This window comes from Beta vulgaris, chromosome 7, assembly GCF_026745355.1.
Source record: "Beta vulgaris subsp. vulgaris cultivar EL10 chromosome 7, EL10.2, whole genome shotgun sequence".
NCBI lineage: Eukaryota > Viridiplantae > Streptophyta > Magnoliopsida > Caryophyllales > Amaranthaceae > Beta > Beta vulgaris.
Window position 1 is genome coordinate 14,259,193 of NC_079208.1, and position 21,153 is coordinate 14,280,345.

General features: G+C 36.4%; 2 protein-coding genes across 2 annotated transcripts; both read right to left on the bottom strand.

Annotated features, from left to right (window-relative positions):
- Window positions 1-112: 112 nt before the first annotated feature.
- LOC104898817 (uncharacterized) lies at window positions 113-1,104 on the bottom strand. Its single transcript, XM_010685924.1, has 2 exons — window positions 683-1,104; window positions 113-551 (listed from the first exon to the last, which is right to left on the bottom strand). The coding sequence occupies exons 1-2, from the start codon at window positions 1,102-1,104 to the stop codon at window positions 113-115; spliced, it is 861 nt and encodes a 286-aa protein (XP_010684226.1).
- Window positions 1,105-5,587: 4,483 nt separating this feature from the next.
- Window positions 5,588-13,060, bottom strand: LOC104898792 (tyrosine--tRNA ligase 1, cytoplasmic). Its single transcript, XM_010685901.4, has 10 exons — window positions 12,809-13,060; window positions 12,567-12,714; window positions 9,076-9,365; window positions 8,891-8,987; window positions 7,960-8,065; window positions 7,768-7,850; window positions 6,249-6,394; window positions 6,063-6,168; window positions 5,920-5,979; window positions 5,588-5,819 (listed from the first exon to the last, which is right to left on the bottom strand). The coding sequence occupies exons 1-10, from the start codon at window positions 12,913-12,915 to the stop codon at window positions 5,799-5,801; spliced, it is 1,164 nt and encodes a 387-aa protein (XP_010684203.1). The 5' UTR covers window positions 12,916-13,060; the 3' UTR covers window positions 5,588-5,798.
- Window positions 13,061-21,153: the final 8,093 nt, after the last annotated feature.

Below are 21,153 nucleotides of genomic sequence, written 5' to 3' on the forward strand. Positions count from 1 at the left end.
AATTAGATACTAAGTAAACATAACTAATAGGCCTATTACATAAATATCCATACAAATACTTATATATTAATCAAGCATAGCATAAAGTCAATTACTTAAAGATTAGTTTAAACTAAATTCCGTACTTAGTTCTAATGTACTGGCACACTGATTCATGATTTTTTCGAGCGTTTTCGTCCAAGTTTGAAGTGTCCTTACACAGAAGCTCAAAATCTTGCACACGAATGCGTTCTTCATACAATGACATTTTTTTAGCTTGTAGCTCTTCAAACTTGCTCCAGGTTTCCATAGCTTCTGGATTAGTCTTTTTGTTCTTTGCATTTCCCTTACCTCTTGCTGCTGCTTTAGCTGCCTTTTGACCTGGTGGTCTAACATCCATAACCTCAACAACATTATCATTTTCGCTAGCATCCGGGTTTGAGGATGATGAAGTGTACGTACCAGAGACAGAATTCTTTGTCCTCTTTGAAGAACGATCTTCCTTTTTTGCAAATTGTTGCCATTTCGGTTGCTCTTTAAGAATTTTCCAAGAATGTAAATAACCAAATTTCCTGTCGTAACGACTTCTCCAAAGATCCAAGCCATAGCCATGATTTGATCATCATCATGGCCACTTGGGTGGCTATCTGCCACTTGTATGTAACAACCATTAAATTTGGAAACATCGGCACTCATTTTGTACCAATGATTGGAGGCTTGATTTAGGGTCATTACTGGACCCTCCTTCTTATATTGGTTGTAGTAAGCCACAATATTTTCCCAGTAATTATTGAACGATTGATCAGTTCCCTTTACACCATAATTCGAAGTTGTTAACCAAGCAAAGCACAAATCTGTATCTTGTATTGGACTCCACTTAAGTCTTTTTTCACCTTTGCCCATCCCTTTCATATTATTTTTTTCGACCACTTCGATGTTGTCCTCTTCACTAATTTCATGTTGAGGAGTTTGAGGCTCACTACCCGAACCTGGAGTTTCGAAATCTTGGTGTACGCTACTACCTCCAAAGTTTTCCCTTCTTGAATTATCATGAACTGTATATGGTTCATGGGGATACGGAGCACGGGAGTAGTAGTTTGGCCTCATTGGAGGATTAACCGACATAATATTTTGTGGCTGATAGTATCCGGGTGGTAATAAATTTGCGAGTCAAGAGAAAAGAGTGATGTTGATTATTATAATGTAGAGGAGTTGGACGAATTGGAGAAGTTTGGAGATTTGGTGAAACATTTTGGGTTGGATTTTGAGTGTTTTGATTATCTAAATTGGGAGAATTTTCCAAGTAGTAGTATTGAGCATAATAATCTTGTGAATTGTCCATATTATAGAATATGGAACTTTACTAATGAAATGAAGTAAAAGATTTTTTTTTGTAGAAAATAAAGAAGAATTTAGAATTGGAGATAAATTTATACTCAGTTTTCCTACTATATATACACAAAATATTTACTTTTTAAATTTATTTTTAAAAAAAATTACAAAACTATCCGTTAAACTATTGCAATTTGGAATAACATTGAAATTTTGGAAAATAAAACCATAGCAATACTGTTGGTACTTGGTAGCCGTTGGAAGCATACATGCAATGGAAATTCAATTCCAAACATGTGGGCCATCCCACTTTTTGGTTGGCCAAAGCATTTCACCCATTTTTTTTGTGCGTGTACTACAAGGACTCAAGGAGTTGAGCATTTCCATTGCAGTGAACTTCACGCATAGTACTCCACCTCTTTATTTTCTCACCAGAAATTCAGCATGGTCCCACATCAATTTTTTGGGCAAAGTAGCTGAGTTAAGCCAAGTTGTTCAGCAAGGAGAAGTTAAGCCAACCACTCCAATGGTTCAGCTACTTGCTCCATATTTATTTTTATTTGCTAGCAAGTCCTCCAAGAGAACCATTGGAGTTGCTCTAAAAGCATCTGATTTGGCTTTCAAAATCTCGATCTAAAATTTTTAAGCATCTGATTTGGCTTTCAAAATCTCGATCTAAATTTTTTAAGGAGTTGTTGAACGTAAGATATAAATGAAACATATGGTCTATTTACTTAGCTAAAAGATTTTAGAGTTTTTTTGTCAAAGACAACCTTTTAAATACAACTTTTTGCGAAAGACAATCTTTTAAAATTTTTTGGGCAACTTCAGACCTTAATGAATTTTTTTTTTGTCCAAAACAACCTTGACCAGAAATCCGGCATTGACTCACCGGACAAACCTTGTTCATCCCAAATTTCCCCCATTTTCCTCCTTTTACCCCCCCCCCCCTTTAGTCATCTCACCACCACTCACCTCACTACTCTCCATTTTCAGTTCTTCCTTCCTTAATAGATCGCCGGAATTAGCCCTTGAATCCACCGAAAAAACATAGCCCAAACAAGCCTCAATGATCCTTTCTCTCTCTCATCTGTTTTGTGCTACTGCCCACAACACCACCACCGCCTGCCACCTTGCAAAGTAATGCGAACCACCTGCAACACCATGCCCCACTTCTAACGTCGTTCCCCAGCCACTAACCCACCTATCCGCCACCCTTCCGCAAGCCTCGCCTGTCCTCCCTCTCTCCCGCAACTCATATCTTCTCTTTCGTTGGCACTCACGCACTCTCAAACACTGCAATCTCTCTCTCCTCGAAGTGAGTGCTGAAAAACACCATCCCTCTTTGTCTTTGTCATTGCACCCCGATCAAAATTCCGGTGGATTCAAGGGCTAATAGCCGACGATCTATTGAGGAAGGAAGAATTGAAAATGGAGAGTTGTGAGGTGAGTGGTGGTGAGATGATTAAAGGGGGGTAAAAGGAGAAAAATGGGAGAATTTGGGATGAAAAAGGTATGTCCGGTGAGTCAATGCCGGATTCCGGTGAGTCAATGCAGGATTTCTGGTCAAGGTTGTTTTTGACAAAAAAAAAAATTCATTAAGGTCTGAAGTTGCCCAAAAAATTTTAAAAGGTTGTCTTTCACAAAAAGTTGTATTTAAAAGGTTATTTCTAAAAAAAAAAAAAAAAAAAAAAAACTCAAGATTTTATTACTAGAGTGAATAACCTATTTCATTAACCATATATAAATTTCGACTCCATGATATCGCAAAAAAATATCATAATCTTAAATTTACTTATCCTACAAAATCTCAACTTTTAACACAAACATTTTTTTCTTATGAAACGTAACCATTCAATATAAGCCTACATACAATATACTTCCTCTGTTACACAATAAGTGAAACATAAAGAAAGTGGGGAGTTACCAAGAAATTTAAAGAGAGAAAGTTAGGACCACAATAAAATAGAGTGAAGAAGTATTAAAGTTGTAGTCCCCTCTTACTTTTTAGTCATATATTTGTAATAAAAGTGAACTTTTTTTTTAATACTATTTTTAGCTTGATTTTACTTATTGTGATTATCTATATTATATAAGCCAATGGAGGAAGTGTGATGTCCTCTTTTGAAGTGACTAAAATACCCTTTAATAATTTAAAATAATATTTTTCTTTTTATAAAAAATTAAAAAATGAGAATCAATGAAACTTGTCATATGAGTAGGTAAAAAATGGAATATGCAATACCATTAATAACTTGACAAACTAGATTGACACAATCAATTCACGAAATCAATTTGAATCTTCAACCAAAAAAAGTTAGCAACATATCGTGGTAACATAATATTTCATATTTATAAAGTTCAAACAATATGTTTTATTAACATCTATAATTGTTAAAGAACTATACTAAAGTCGCTGAAAAGAAAATTATTAAATCATCGACCAAATTTTACAGTGACGATATTGAACTAGGTTAAAAATCATTCATCTTTAATTTAAAAAGATAATAACATCTACAAAAGAACCTCAATAATTTAGATCACTATCAAAATAATTTTAGATAAAAAAAATGTCAATTTGTATGTAACTACATAAGATTGTCGTCGCACGCATCGCGTGCATATGCAACTAGTTCCAAATAAGGGAAGTGTTTCACTTTAAAACGGAGGAAGTATTAGAATTTAAACATATTGATAAATCAAACTTTTCCTTACAATCTGCAGGAGTTGCTATAAACTCGAATCTCATACTCCCATTATTTAGGCCTTTAGATTGAAATTGACAATTCGTATTAAAACCGACCAAGATGTAAGGTTATATATACCCCATTCAAAAATTATTAAAAGAAATGATCTAATTTTAATATAAAAATAGACCTATTTACTAAATAAATTAAATTAATCACCAAAAGCAATTAAACTAGTAACTATTTGACTAATTCTCTTTTTAATATTGGACTTATCACTGCCTAATTTTAATTTAAAAATAAACGATCTCTTACAAAACAAGCTCTACACCATTATGATATAAGTGAAAGACGAGAATCTTTATAGTAAACCTGGGTGTACCATGAGGGTTATTTTCGCCAAATGAGCAAAATGGGTAAATGAGCAAAATGAGCAAATTAAGCAAATGATCAAATGAGCAAATGAGTAAAATGAGCATATGAGCAAGTATTTCTACTCATTTAAGAAAATGAGCAAAATTGGTGCAAATGAGCAGTTACGAAAACGAACTAATTACAGGTGAGCAAAAAAAAAAAATGAAAAAAGAGATGAAATGAATAGAAAAAAAAAAGACTAGAGCAAGTATAAGAGTTGACTAAGCAGCAATAATCATCCAACACAAATTATGCAAATGAGCACATAATCTTCAATCATTCTAAATAAGCATAGATGCTTGACTCATTTGAACATTAGAATTCAAAAGTATTGCAGAATACATTTGCTCATTCCTACAATGATAATTCAAAATCAGCACCCATAATTTTGTTCATGTCCTAACCATGTAAAACAACTAAAAACATCTGGTTTATGCAATACGAACAACTGAGGGGAAATGAGAAAAACAACAACAAAACCAATGAGCAAAAACATAATCAGATATGGGTCGTGGGTCTTCATCATCGTCGTGGATGGGTTGTGGGTCTCTTCAGTTGCCTCATCATCATTATCTCGAGTCCACGTCATCATCATCTCATCGTTCATCTCGCGAATTTTAGATTTGGAATTTTTTTTTCGCAAATTTCAGATCCCCATTGTTGTGTTTGGAAGGTTTGAAAGGAGGAGAGAAAGAGAAGAATTGAAAATCAAATTTTTTTGGTGAGCAAGAATTGAGAGAAATGAGCAAGAAACAAGAATTAGATTCAGATTTTTGCTTTTTGCTTTTTGTCATTTATTACCCCGAAATTACCAGCGTGCCCCTTAACTTGCAATTAATTACAGAAATGTCCCTAGATATACCATGAGCATGGTACACCCGGGTGTACCATGAGCATGATACACCCGGGTGTACCATGAGTGGACTCAGTGAAAGACTTCTCTCTTTCAGGGAAAGCTGTTTGAGTCAAGTATATCCAATTTCAGATCAGAAAATTACTGCCACAATAACTATTCTCATTTCCTTTCTACCCTAACTATCACTGTAAAGACGTAAATTTTTTTATCCAAAAAGTACTTTTTTCTTACCGAGTCCAAATTTTCCCTATATCATTGATACATCAAACATGTGAGCGTTGCATAGGATAAAGAAGTTACATAATTAGAAACTCCACGATGTCTACCCAAAATTTTGGAATAAAATCTTGTACCTTAGTACCACGTTATAATCAAATCCAACATAGCTATATTCAAATTCAATAACTCAATTTCCTTGCACGTTGCAATAATGCAAAACTTGGCATGATCTAGCCAACTTCCCACTTGTTTTAATTAGCGTCTTACGTGGGGAGTGAACATGATCAAGTTCTATAAACATTTGTTTCCCTTCACCTGGTGACCCTGTAGGACTGAAGAAGAAGAAGAAAAAAAAAAGTCAAGAACCCAAATAACAAATTTTATTGACCCCCAACAGAAAAGCCAAATTAGACCAGCCAAAATAGTACAAACCTTGACCCTCTTAAGTAAATCTTTGGCATCGGCATTGTTGGCAAAATGATCTCGGACAGGCTGCCAAAATGAATATAAATCATCTAAAAAACAGAAAAATCAATAGACATGAAAGAATGTAAATATGGCCATCCAAAAGTTACCTGAAGGATTTTATTCAGTGCCTTAGCTAAGGCAGGTTTGACATCTCCAGGATGCAGCGCCTCTGCTTCATAATCAGCTATCAGATCTTCAAAGGTCAGGTAAGTTCTGAAACAACGAAAGTAGATTAACGAAGGCAAATCAAACCAAGTATATGCAGTAGAGATCCTCAAATGGCCAAGACTTACTTAGGACCACCATATTCAGCTTTGCGTTCCACGGTAAATTCCTTGAACCATGGCAAGACAATGTATTTCACATATTCAAGACATGGATTTCCTTCAACTATCTTTGGTGGGCAGTAAGCTTTCTTGATCTTCAAATTAACTTCGGCCTGAAGTAAAGAAGCCAACTAACATAAGTACAAAGCCACATACGGTCATCACAGACAACTGGGGAAGATACTTCTACAGTCGACCTTATTAAACAAAGGACTAGCTACTCCTAAGATCAATTACTGTATTGGCTATCAGCACGGTCAACATTAACCTACCTCCTCCATCAATACAACTCTATTGTGGTTCCTTTACAAAGATACTAATCTCCAATCACATACACTTAAAACTATGACCAGTAGAAAGTCCTAACTTGAAGTATTTGATGGTCAGCATACTCAATTTTCTTGCCAAGAGTGGAACGTTCCCTGCACACCCCAAGCAATATCTCTACTTCCCTAGACTAAAAATGTAAGCAGGCTATACTGCAAAACTGACCTCCACTTCCCCTCATCTGACAGATAAGAAAGGATCATTGGAGGACAATCCTTGTATACCCTTGTACTACCATGACCGAAACCATCAACCAATGCAATACCTCATGTAAGCCCAACAAACCAGAATCCATACAAGCACATAAACCATCATAACCTTAAAATTCTTGAGCAAGCAAAAGCTAGTATATAGAGCCAGAGGCAAATATGAAAATTAAGCTAATGGTTAAGCAAACAGGAAACTAGTAAACCTAGGCCTGGACAAACAGCCTAAGATATCTAACAGCACAGCACGATTTCAGATCTAAAGAATAAACACAAACACGAAACAAAGGCATGAAACAAAAAGCTATAACATTGTTAGTAGCTCTAATTTCCTCTGACCGAAGAAGTGAACGGAGGAGGAATTGCTCAGTGGGATATGGTGATGCCATGGTTGGTTGAAGATCACCAGTAGTGGAAATTGAAAACTTGGTGCAAGATTCCAAGAGGTTTCCCAAATCAAGAAGCACACCCAAAACGGAACTCTTAAAATCGAGGGACGGCCACCTGAATATAGGCTTGACTGGTGGTGAAGCCTGCAAACAACTAGCCGTGAGATGAAACTCACAGGTTGTCTGCGAGCTTCTTCAGTAGAATAGAGTAGCTTTTTCCTTTGGAGAAAGGATCTAAGGAAAGTGAACTGTGAAGAACAAGTTTCACTTTTGTTCTCTATCCTTATGCTATTGACTTCTCACACTCATATTTTTTTCTTCAGTATGTCAACATTCAATTGCTACACAGTTAGCTGATTAGTCTTTTGTCATTGAACTATTGTAGTTCAGGGTAGCAAAACATGCATCTATATGAAAAAAGGATATTTTAATTAGTGAGATATATTATTCAATCTGGGTAGCTGAACACACTCTACCTATGACAGATCTAGGTAGCAGGACATGCATCTACCAGTGAAAAATGAAATCTTAATTAGTGAATCAAAGAGCTCTTTCGTATCTCACCTCCTCATCCTCCATGAAGATCGAAGATGATGTGTCAGACTTCGACATCTTTTCTTGCCCTTGGAGCAAGCCTGGAAGCATATCTGTGAGACACCAATAAACAAGCTAAAGCTTATGAATCATCAAACAAAAACAATCAATTACAATAACACACTAATACAAACTGTAAGAAACGAAAGCACGAATGCATACGGTGTGATAATATAATGGGCTTATGCTTTCTTTTGATATCGTCACAATACTCCCGAGCAAGCATGTTGACCTTGCGCTGATCCATACCAAGCTGGCAAATGTCTGCCTGTTCACAAAAGGTACTCACGTGTCACAACAGATAAATATCTAAAGCAATGAACAAAGCCACTCATTTCAACTACATGCATTAATGCAATGTTTATCAAAGCAAAAGAATGTGCTGTGCGAATGAGGTAAGATATTCAATGTAAAACTCAACTTGAAAATAGAAAAAATAATTCAACCATCACTTAGATTGTCAGGAAAATGAACAATTCAATACCCAAATTCAACTCTAAAAAAATACCCCGGGCTTATAAATAATAGATCTACAAAACTTCTACTCACATAGTACTCAAGAGGATAAAACGCAATGGATATAATCAATAGCAGAAAATGCATAAACCAAGATGCAGCTGACCCATATATAAATGATCACTGCATGAGCTGAACATATGACAGTTGACGAGAAAGGTAGCTCCAATAGAATAGTAAATAAACTTATTGACCTTCCTGAATTTGAATGGAATATTTAAGAAAAATATTGTTTCATTTAACACATATATGCATGACACAAACCCCACAAGCATTGTCCATCACAATTCACAACTTCTCACAAGTCAAAGCATACAATATTTTTTATATTGTTAATGTGTATGTGTGTTTGTGGGCACATGTGCAATAACTCAAATACTTTCTTTACTCACTCCCTTTTGAGGACTATACAGTAAAATTAATACGTACAATATCAAGAGCTGTACACAGTTGTCAATTTGTCCATATTACAAGCAGTATACATTAACTCAACTCTTATAAATCGTATAATCACTGAAATGAGAAGTATCAATTAGTCAATTCTGTAGAATGGTAAGACAGTGAGTTAATGATCCACCTTCAGAAAAAAGATATCAGCACATTGCATGCAGGGATACAAGATCTGAGCACCAGATAGATCTTCTGGGTCTTCACGGCCCATAATTTGACAGCACCTGCAAGCAAAAAAGGCATGGGCGGTTCAGTAAGCTTAGTTGACAAAGAGATCATAATAAGACTGAAAACTTCTGGAACCAAACTCACCTCTGGAGCCTTGGCAGCTTGTTTTTTCGAGCTATATCCATCACAAGAGGCCAGTACTCATCTGAACGTGCATTGATTTCTTTGGAGGACCATAAAAACTCAACTTTTCCTGAATCAATATCCATTCCAGCAGCCTTCCAGATTTCAATAAAATACTTCCCAACAACTTCAATTTTCTTCAAATCACCACCCATTTTGTTATTTAAGAAAGCGAACCAATCTCCAATCCACATCCTTACTCTACAACCAGAAGATACCAACTTGTTCACATTGATTGTCTTCATAGCCCCCTGAAAATGTAGTAGTACCATATATCCAACATCAGCATAATATAAAGATCTTAATAGTTTGCAAGCCCAAAGGGGTTAGTTAAAATAGCCTACTCATTACGAAAAAAACAAAAAAAAAAAAATCAGTCTGCAATACCTAAAGCAGAAAGCAGTAGTAGCAAACATTTCAGTTACTATACACAAAACCAGCAGAAATTGTAACTGCACACAAGCTACATTATTACTTCCATACGAGCCAGAGGCCAAGACTTTCCTATAGCATAAACAAACAAGCTATACAAAAAGAAATATTTCTCCTACTTGTTTGACTATCACCAACCAAGGGGAGCAGCTAAAAATGATTTGGGCCCCTGTTCTACATTCAAAGACTAAACAACACCATTACAGAACACAAGCTGAACATACGAACCTCATTACAATCACATCCTTGCTCTATAACCAATGTCTATTAGTATGTTCACATTCATTGTCATTTTAACCCTTCAAAGCTGATGAAGAAATGTTGAGCCTACTCAATTTGCCTCATTTTATATTCCATCGAATCATATGAGATATCATGCTCGCCAATGTACAACTTTGACAATTGAAATCTTAATTTAACTCTTAGCAAAATCTATAAGAAGCTTATAAATTGAATATATATATTGAGATGAATCCAGCACCTTAATTATTAATATTCATTTTTATATATTAGTCAATATAATCCGGCTAAAGCTAGTATATAAACAGTGTAAAAGGCAAAATGATGCAATACAATAATAATAAGAAGAAAAAGAAGAGGATGCATTTGGGTGCAAGTTGGGGCTTAACACTTTCTAAGTGAAGGATCTGGGTTGGTTTTTCATTGACACTTGGACAGATTGTCAGCAGATGATCAAATCAATCAAGTGGGCAAACAAATTTGAGATGCATGTGCTGATGATGAGCATGACATTGATATGCATTACAATTAGTTTTGAATATGTAGTGTAAGAAACTGGATTAGCTTGCTCAGATTGATAGAGAGAGTTGCAGAATAAGAAACTCGAAAAAATGAAAGAACAGTAGAACAAGGAGAAAAAAGTGAAAATTAAGAGAGAGGGAGATAATGTGATCATATTGTATTGATCCCTAAGCAACAATTTCAACAGCTTCTGAGTGGCTCGGTCACTCACCCAATGATAGGAATAATCACAAGGTTTCTGAGCACCTCAATCTTCCCCCTTTCTATTATTTACGACCTCCCTAGACATGATTCTCTGCTCTGATCTTCTAACAAACTTTCCACCACATTATCAGTCTGCATAACTAACCTCCAGCAGTGTTTCACTGATTCTCCCTTTTCTTTGCTGTGCCTAAAATAAGTGAACCTTATGGAGGGCTTGGGTGGGTGCACAACATGTGATTCGACAAGGAAAGTATGTGTTGCTTTGTTTGTTTTTATTATCATTTGTTTTCTTCATCATCTTCTTTTACCACTACACAGTATACAGATCGATTACCTAATTCACCCACCCCTCCTTGGGCCACAAGCTGCGATCCAAAACATGGAATTGGTACTTGCAAGAACTTTTACACTAATTTAACATACTATTAGCAAATTATGTTATTGTAATGAAGAGTGAGGTAACACTTTAATCAACCAAGATAAGGTATTTGATTGCTTTTAGAGGAATATGATAGAACAGGTTGTTACCTAATTCACCCACCCCTCCCTGGGCCACAAGCCGCGATCCAAAACATGGAATTGGTACATGCAACTAATGCAAGAACTTTTACCCTAATTTAACATACTATTTGCCAAGGATAGCTCTTCTTTCATTTTGAAAAGGAGAAGTTTTTTAAGTATTCTAGCTGAAGTAGGACTATGTAAGCATTTCTAGTACTCAGTCAAAATTTTAGATTAGTAAATAACCTTGAGGTTACATCTCAAATTATTTCCCTTCCTGAGTTAATATTTAAATATTGTCACAGTAATTTGCAATGTTCTTGTCAATCAAATTCTCTGTAGACTAATTAACCTTAGGATGCATATTGAGGTGAGGAACTTACGCAAAGAGCACAAAAGGATCCAATATTTATTAAAATTTTGCTATGGTCAAAACTCAAAGGTTCGTAACTGATCCAATTTGTGCACTACACACATCAAATTGTTATCAAGACATACCTTCTAAATACCTTCAATACTTGCAAGGTCTAAGGGTGGGTCCTCTTCATTTAACTTATTTGGACTTAATATAGTAGTAATTGTAAGTCGAACTTAAAATAACACTTAAAAACTGATGTGAGCTTACTAGAGCCTAATGGAAGTATGGAACTAATCTGAACTTTTCTCTTCTGAGATCATGATTTTCGAATAGCAGCGACTTATCATTTTTAATTGATAATATTCATACTGGTGAAATTAGGAATCCTTTTTCTGCTCTTATTTGTATTAAGAGTAAAATATTTTCTTTGGCTATTTTAGTGATACTAGTACTGCACTAGGAAATTATTGCAGTGAGCGCCTTATACCAAGATTCAGAAAAGCCAGAAATCCAGCTATAGAATGATCAACACCATGATAAACTACAATGAAATCATCATACAGAGCATTGAGTACAGCTAACAGTATATAATGTACTTAAAAGGCCAGATAGAACCCCTATTAGGCGTTTCTCTAAAAAGAAGGTAATATAAAATGAATATCATAACCATCACAATTGAATTTTCATCATCAACACTTACTCACCCAAATGTGAAATATCTTCTTCACTTTCAGTTCAAGCTAACAACTTACATTAGTTAAGTACACCGCAACAAATGCAGCTGATTCTAGACTACCACAAGATGGTTAAATCAACCAACGACTCAAGGGCCGCACCGCAAAACAATATATAGGCACAATGATAAAGCTCTCTCAACAAGCCTATCCCAAAATAATTCGCCTTTCTGCCGTCATATCCTTAAACTCATTCAGAAAGCACTCAAACATACAAGCGTAATTGACACTAAGATCCAAATTGTATAACAACAGATCACCACCGATCAATTAGCTTATCAGGCTATATCATAATTCTGCAAGATCCTAAGCTGAGCCATGATTAATATGCAATCAGAAGCGATACTTACACAACTTGCATTCACTTCATCCACGAAACATAAACTTATCAACAAAACGAGCAACTAAAATTATCAACAAAAACAAGGAATGAAATAAGTTTGGGAATAAAAAGAGATTACCTGGGCAATATGCATACGACCAGATGGTTCAAACCCATCATAGCAAATAGGTTCATCCTTTTTCTTGAGGAGTTCCATCAACTCCCCTTCTTGTATGCACTCCTCCCCCACACTTTTTATAATCTCAAATCTTTGCTCCAATGACATCCTAATCATACATGAAACAACAAATCAACTCCATTTAAATGCAATGAAAAAAAGAAAAGAGAAAAGGTGCGAAGAGAGAGAAGATGGCGTTTTACCTGACGGCGGCGGCGGCGGAGGGAGAAGAGTGAGAAGGGTCGTTGATGGAGAGAGATTGGAGGTTCTCTGCTGGGATTTGTTGCTCTTCTTCTTTAACGTCCGCCATTTTTGAGGGTGTGAAAAGTTGAGAGAAGGTAGCAGAGATTACACAAGTAGACGTGGGTGGGTTTAACAGGGATGAATATGATGAGACCCCTCTCCACGACCTCCTCTGATATACTTCTAGATTTCTACAACGCGGGGGTTTAACATTAAGCTAATTTAGGTTTTATTCACCCTCCCCTCAAAAAAAAAAAAAAAAAAAAAATTTGTTCACCCAAACTTATTAACATAAACTAGTTTATGTTTTGAGTTATATCGCATGTAATCTATACTAATATATTAAAAGGCGTTTTAACCACTATACCAAGTTGTATTTAGTGATATCATATCAAAGTACAATATTAATAAATAAAATTTTTCTTACCCGGGGCATAGTCCGGGCCTAATAACTAGTTATAGTTTTTATTTAGAGAAATTTGCCAGAAACAACCTTTTGAAAGGAAGATTTTGTTCGAAATAACCTTTTAATTTTTTTTTTTGCCAAAAACAATCTTAAACAAAATGTTTTTGTCAAAAGCAACCACATGATGTCATTCCGGTGTTGACTCATGATTTCCGGCGTTGACTTCTTACTTAACCCAATTTACTCCCATTTCCCTCCAATTTTATTCACTTGGAAACCCTTTTCCCTCCCTCATCTCATCTCTGTCATTTACTTCTTGAGCTCTCATTAGTCTCCTTTGCATTGAATTCTCTTGGAATTGTCAGAAAAATTTATGAAGGTGGTTCAGTAAATGAGGTACGTGAATTAGCATTGAATGCCCAACTTCCTCTTTCTCTAATGATATTCTGCTTCTTGTTTTGCTTTTTTTTAAACTGTCTTCAATGGTGAAAAGGAAGGCTAGGGTTTCTTCGAAGAAAACAAGGTTGAATTACGAGATTGTTGAAAAATCAAGGTATGTTCACAAAATATGTCAATTCAATTGGTGTTTATTTGAATTAATAATTTATGGTTAAAGGAAATTGGCTTAAGCTAAAGGTGATAATATTGTTGTTGTCTGATTAATTAGATGTATGTGAAGGAACTGTAAAAAATTTGCAATACATTGTTCATGTTTGTTAAATACTACTTAAATGTCTATTAGATGAGTGTTTGTTTATTTTGCAATGATATTTGTCAGGTTCACTGGTAGACAACACAATGTAGGAGCCTTGGTTTAGTTTCATGGAACCTATACACATAAGGTTGTACCATGGTGGTTACTTTTTGACCAAAAACAACAAAACTATTTATGAGAAAGGGGTAATAATTATGGGATTGCATTACATCCTAATGTTGATGAGTTGCTATTTTGAGTTCGTGTATTGGATAACAAAGGAGTTAGGGTATGCTGATGTTGGTGAGATTTGGTATAGGAGAAAGGGGTGCACACTACATACTGGTAGGTTGTAGATTAAGAGTGATGTGGAGATTCCAGGTTTTTTGGAGCCACCTGAAAAGGATGGATGGTACCACCTATATGTGGTTCATCTAGATAAGGAGGTGGAATTTAATAAGCTTGCTTATGGACCATCTATGAGGTTTTATAGTGACAATGAGAACACAAGTGAGAGTGGGGAATCAAACATCAATTCACTAAGGGACCCACTAGGGGGTCACATTGGACCACAATCACAAGGGGACCCACAGGGGGGAGCACAGTCAACACTTTGACTGAGAAAGGAAACCCTACATCTAATAATAGCAACCAAAACACCATGCTTTTCCCTTCTTTAAATATTAAAAACAAAGAACCCTCACACTTGAATGCATCATACATTCCACCCAAACCTAATCAGAGTAAACCACAGAAGCCGCACACTTTCTCAGCCCAAAAAAAAAAGCTAGTTCAGATCCCTGAAACTGTGGTAGATCCACCAGATCTTAGTGAGAATGATGAGCAAGAAAAGGATGCTAGTGAAGATGATGCTTGCTTGAGTAAGGATGATATTGAAGATGTGGGTGTTGATGATATTTTTGGTGACAATGTTGACCAAGGTATCACTGAAAAGGTCACCAAGAGTTTAGGTGCCCTTGTTCAGCCAAACAGAACAACCGAGGAGGAATTAATTAGAAGATGAATTGGATGGAGGAAATGATATGGTTGAGGTTCCAAATGATATATATTTAAATGATAATGATGATGAGGTTTTGAGTGCTATTAGGTCAGATGATGAAGGGCCTCATTACCCAGAGTTCAACCCCCAAACTGACTTCAAAGGGGCTATTCAACTAAACAAAGGCCTGAAATTCCCTTCCAACAAAGTTTTCAGGAAGGCCTTGCAGCATCATGCCATTGAGAATGGCTATGACTACTACTTTCTCCACAATAATAAGACAAGGGTTTCTGTATAGTGTGCAAGAAGGTGTGGGTGCCAATGGAAGAAAGCAAGAATATTGAAATGCACATGCAAACAAAAGAAGAAGTGCAGATTTAAGGTTCATTGCAAGAAATTGAAAAGTGAGGACAGTTGGCAAATTAAAAGCATAATGCCAGAGCATATTTGTAGTCACCAACATGAGAACACCAAAGTGACATCTCAATATCTTGCAGAACGATACTTAGAAGATTGGATAGATGATCGAACATGGAAGCTGTAAGCTTTTAGGAAAAGAGCTAGAAGGGAGTTGAAGGTGGAGATTAAATACTACAAAGCTTATTATGCAAGGTCAAGGGCAATGAAGATGATATTTGGTGATTCAGATTTAGAGTATGGGAAGGTGTGGGATTATGCTGCAGCCATTAGAAAATACAATCCAGGGAGCAAGCAATTGTGAAAGTTGAAGGTATTAACACTCCTCCTCCTTTGTTCCAGAGGTTATACATATGCCTCCAAGCTTGCAAGGAGGGATTCATGGCAGGATGTAGGCCAATCTTGGGTGTTGATGGGGCTCACTTGAAAGGAGCATACCCTGGTATTTTACTCACAGCTGTAGGGAAGATGGGAACAATAACATCTTCCCTGTGGCTTGGGCTGTTGTGGAGACTGAAAGCTCAGAGACATGGTGTTGGTTCTTGGAGCTGGTGAGACAAGATATTGCATCTGTTGCTGATGCTGTGACCTGGGTGCATGAGAAGGATGAACTAACATACATGTCTGATAGACAAAAGTATTATTTTTATTAGCTTGGTTTTGTCACTTCAAATTAAACTCTAAATATGTCAGGTGAATCTCTTATTTTGTTTGCTTCACATGTACTAGGGATTATTGGATGCATTCAGTATAGTAATGCCTAATGCTTATACTAGGTATTACCGTAGACACATTTGGAGCAATTTCAAAAATAAGTTTCCAGGAATTGTTTACAGGGAGCATTTTTGGATGGCTGTTAGATCTTCAACAATGGTATAAGACTCACCTCATTCATTAAACTGCTATGATACTTTTAACTATTCTGACACTAATGGGATTTTTTTTTATTTTGCAGCACCATTTCAATATGCACATGGAAAAAATCAAAGCCATAAATGTTGAAGCATTCAATTATCTGGAGAAAATCCCCACGTGTCATTGGTCTAAACATGCCTTTAGCACCTCATCTAAGTCTGGTATGTTTTTAAACAATTGTTGTGAAAGTTTTAACTATGTACTTAGAGAGGCTAGGTCTAAACCCATCCTTCAATCAATGGAGTGGATTAGAAGGTATGTCATGTCTAGGAGTTGTGCAAAGAGGGAGGGGTTGAAGAAATTCACTGGTCTGATTATGCCCTCTGTTGTTAAAATGGTTAATAAGGGGCTAGAACAAGTAACCAATATGAGGTTAAGTCAAGCTAATTTACATGAATTTGAGGTTGATCATGAGGATGATACTTATGTAGTGAACTTAGACAAAAGGGAATGCAGTTGCAATAGGTGGTCACCAGGGGCGGTTCTTGGCCCATGTTGTATAGGCGACGGAATAGGGCCCCAAAAATAAAGGGGCCCCGAAATATATTATATGTATTAAATGTTTGAAATTAAAACAAAAGGAAAGCATTTGGATTAGTGGTAAAGTGGTAAGGGATTGGCAACAGGGGCGTGGGTTCGATTCTTGGTAGGAGCAATTTTTTTTTTTAGTTTTTGCTCTTTCAATTATGACTGTTGACTCATCACTTATTCACATTAATACTAACCATCAATCTTTGGCTGCTTATTCCCTATTAATAGCTACTCTTTTCTCTCTCTTCCTAACTCTCTCATTAATTTCTACTCATACTCCCATATTTTTATTTTTTTTGCAATTTTCCAATAAATTTACTCTTAAATTTCAATTCAACAAATTTTGCCAGAGAAGTTCAAGAGATGGGCGGTTTTAAATTGATGTACAATGTGTGGTTGCTGATTTTGTTTAGATTATTTTAATATGATGTAATTAGATATTATTTTCAATATAAAAGTATTTTTTAAAATTGAGAATCTAATATCTTTTATAAATTAAATATGAAGGGTCCAATTTTAAAAGAGCGTATAGGGCCCCCGCTATGTTTGCCCCGTCCCTGGTGGTCACTTATGGGAATACCTTGTTGGCATGCTTTGGCTTGTATTCAAAAGAGAAGACTTGACTATGGGGACTTCATCCACCCTGCATATCATGTCGGTACATATAGCAAAGCATATACCCCCTCTTTTATAGCTATGCCAGGTCAGACTCAATGGGAGGTGACACCACACCATAGGCCACTACCACCACCTCACAGAAACATGCTTGGTAGGCCTAGCAAGCACAAGAGGAAGAAGGAACTTGGGGAACGTGAGGAGCTGCAGCATGTAAAAGAGCCAAAAAGCAGAATAGGTGCAACAGGTGTGGTGGACTTGGCCATTACAAGACTAAATGTTCAAACCCTCCACTTCAACCATCTGAAAGCTCATAAGGTAGGAGACCTAAGAGTGTTGTTTGAGGTAATGGTGGCCATGGTGTTAGTATTTCTGCTGCCACTGATGGAAACAAAAAAAAAGCAGCTGCAACAAAGAGCAAAGGAAAGACTCAGGTTGCCACTAAGAAGAAGACAAAAAACTACAAAGAGCAAGAGAACCAACAGTGACACACTGAGTCAACAGGTCCAAGCTTCACAAGTGTCCACAACATCTTCTGCTCCCCAGCCAATGAGACAGGCTTAGAGTGTCCAAAATGTGTAAGGTGTGTGTTTCCCTTTTTTGTGTCTTTTGTCAGCCTATTTTGGATGCTAGTACTGATGGTCCTTATGGAAGGACATTAGTTTTGTATTTTTTGGAACTTAAGTTTATGTATGTTTTGTGGTTGTCAATAATGATAATATCAAACTTTCTTGCAAATTGATTTATCTAGTGAAGAATCAATTGTAGGCCATAAAACATACTTCATAATATAAGGTGGCTTCAACATTACAACTTACATGCCAACAATCCAAAATAACAACAACAAACATCTACCACCACCTAATTCATAGTCCTACAATTTACCTATCCAAAGAGTTTCACAAAAATGAAACTCACGACAACAGAACACAACACACACTCCCACACTACATCTTGCTTGTTCCTTCACAACCACTGTAGAAGTCTTAGGGATCCTAACTAATTTTTTCTTCAATATCTGCACCTCCTCAGCTAGCCTGCACTTCTCATGTGCAACATAATTCAGCTTCATTGTCAGGATATGATTGTTAGTAGCAAGCCTGTGTTTTTCGGCTATAAGAATATTAGTGACATCTCTTTGCCAATCCAGTATCTCCTTGTCAACCCATTCAAAGGTATTGCAGCCCCTTTGTCCAGTTTCGTGGTTGTAGAACTTGCAAGCAATGAACTTTCTTCTAGGATTTTCATGTGTCCATGAAGTCCTTCTCGCAATCGGTATTCCGCACCCACAATTCACCATTGTTGCTGCAAAATTAGTCCATTATTGGAGAGGTAAAAAAATTGCAAAAAACCCTAACTTACACATATGAATTGCACAATTGACAGAGAAATAAAATAGATGGAACCAAACCTTGAAGAATTTCTCTGCAAAATTTCTCGAATTTACAAGAATTTCTGAGAGAGAGAGAGAGAGAGAGAGAGAGAGAGAGAGAGAGAGAAATAGATGGAATCAGTTTATAAAAGATGAAGGAGGGAAAAGGGTTTCCAAGTCAATAAAATTGGAGGGAAATGGGAGTAAAATGGGTTAAGTAAGAAGTCAACGCCGGAAATCATGAGTTAACACCGGAATGACATCATGTGGTTGCTTTTGACAAAATAAAAATTAGTTAAAGGTTGTTCTTGGCAAAAAAAAATAAAAAATTAAAAGGTTGTTTTTGACAAAATCTTCCTTTTAAAAGGTTGTTTCTGACAAATTTCTCTTTTATTTGTTAATATTTTTCTTTAATACGATAATATTAAATATAATTTTTTTTATTCGGAAAGAAAAAACTAGGTTAGTTCCTATGATAAGATTAGGATTGTTCAAAAATATCGATCCGAAAATCCGTCGATCCGATCCGAAATTTTCAGATATCCGATCCGATTTTAAGATTTCGGATAATTCGGATCGGATATCCAGAAAAAAATCGGGTTTTCGGATCGGATACGGATCAAATTTCAAAAAAGTCAACGGTCCGATCCGAAAATCTGGTGATTAGATCCGAAAACCCGTGACCCGATCCGAAAAAGTTCGGGTATCCGAAAAAAGTTCGGATATCCGAAAATTTCGGATCGGGTTCGGATTACAGTTCCTCCAATCCGAAAAGTTCGAATATCCGGATTTTCGGATCCGAAATCCGACATTGAATATCCCTAGATAAAACAACCTAACTCGTCCTTACGGATGACCGAAAGGAATACAAGGTCGTCAAGCTCGAACCATCAATGGAGAGTATGGTGCGAGTGACCTTTGTACGCCATAAAATTCGTTGCTTGGTTAGCCTCCCTAAAGCAGTGGTTAAAAGAAAACTCCGTGAAATGACTTAAATCGGTACCTGCATCATGAACAAAGTTAGTAATTTCCAAAGGGACCTTCCAGGTTTGTTTGAGAGAGTTAATAACAACCAGATTATCCCCCTCAATACAAAGATTTTTAATTCCTAGAGATAGAGCGCCATTGATACCCTCTCGCATACCCCAAGCTTTAGCGACCAAAACAGAGCTAGAGGGAGATAAAGCTTTAGCACCTACCATAATGACTCTCGCAACATGGTCTTGAATTACATAACCAAGGGAAATGCCCTTAGAATTTAGTTTCGACCCATCAAAGTTCAGTTTAAATCAATTTTCTCGAGGACACCACCACACCTCTTTTCCGGCCCTAATAGAAGTTGTCTTATTTGACTTAGCGGGAGGCAGATTATCTAAGCAGGAATCAACCTCTAAAGCATGCCCCAACCTATTATAAAGTTTTTTAATAAGCGCCACTACCTTAAAAATGGAACAACCTTCCTCATGAAAACACACCCTATTTCTAGTAAACCACACATGCCACTAAATAAAGAAGAGCTTACAAATATGATCTAAACTACAAGATGTTCTTAGGTTAGCAACAATAGAAGATAAAGGTTAGATAAGGTCCATAGTCGGAATAAGGGGACAACCAAATGATTGATTCATTGAAAAAGTAACATCCTTTGTAAACAGGCAGTCAAAAAAGAGGTGTTTTGCATCTTCTGAGTGATAATTGCACAAGACACACTATTGAGGGACAAACACATGGATCTTTTCTAAACGGGCCTTCGTAGGAAGGCCATCCATACAAATTTTCCACAGAAAGAACTTAAACTTAGGGGGGATTTGAAGACCCCAAATCCAGAAAAATCTAACTTTATCCACTAGCTTAATACCAAAACCTTGGATAAGATTCACCCCAGATTTAACCGAATAGATTCTGTCGGAAGTAAGACCAAATTAGTTTATCCGGCATATCATACTTAGGAAGAAACATTGAGGCAATATCATGAATAATATGATCAAGCACTAAATCCTTTAATCTAACAAAATCTGTTTCTCTACTAGGCAAGATCACCTCACTCACTATGTATAATGTTTTGAAAAGAAACATTAATTGAGGCTATACTACTAATTGGGAAAGGATACAACCAATTATCATTCCAAAACGAGACAAGTAAGCCATTACCCACCTACCATCTCAGACCTTTCCTGAAAATGTCTCTGAGGCCTCAAAGCTTTCTCAATTGCTAGAAACAATTAGAAGTTGGGGAATACCACCAAATGGACTCATTTTTTAGATATTTTTAATGGATCATAGTAACCCATAGATTAGTGGGATCGGTAATAATCCTCCACAAAAGCTTCATCTGGAGAGCCATGTTTGCCACCT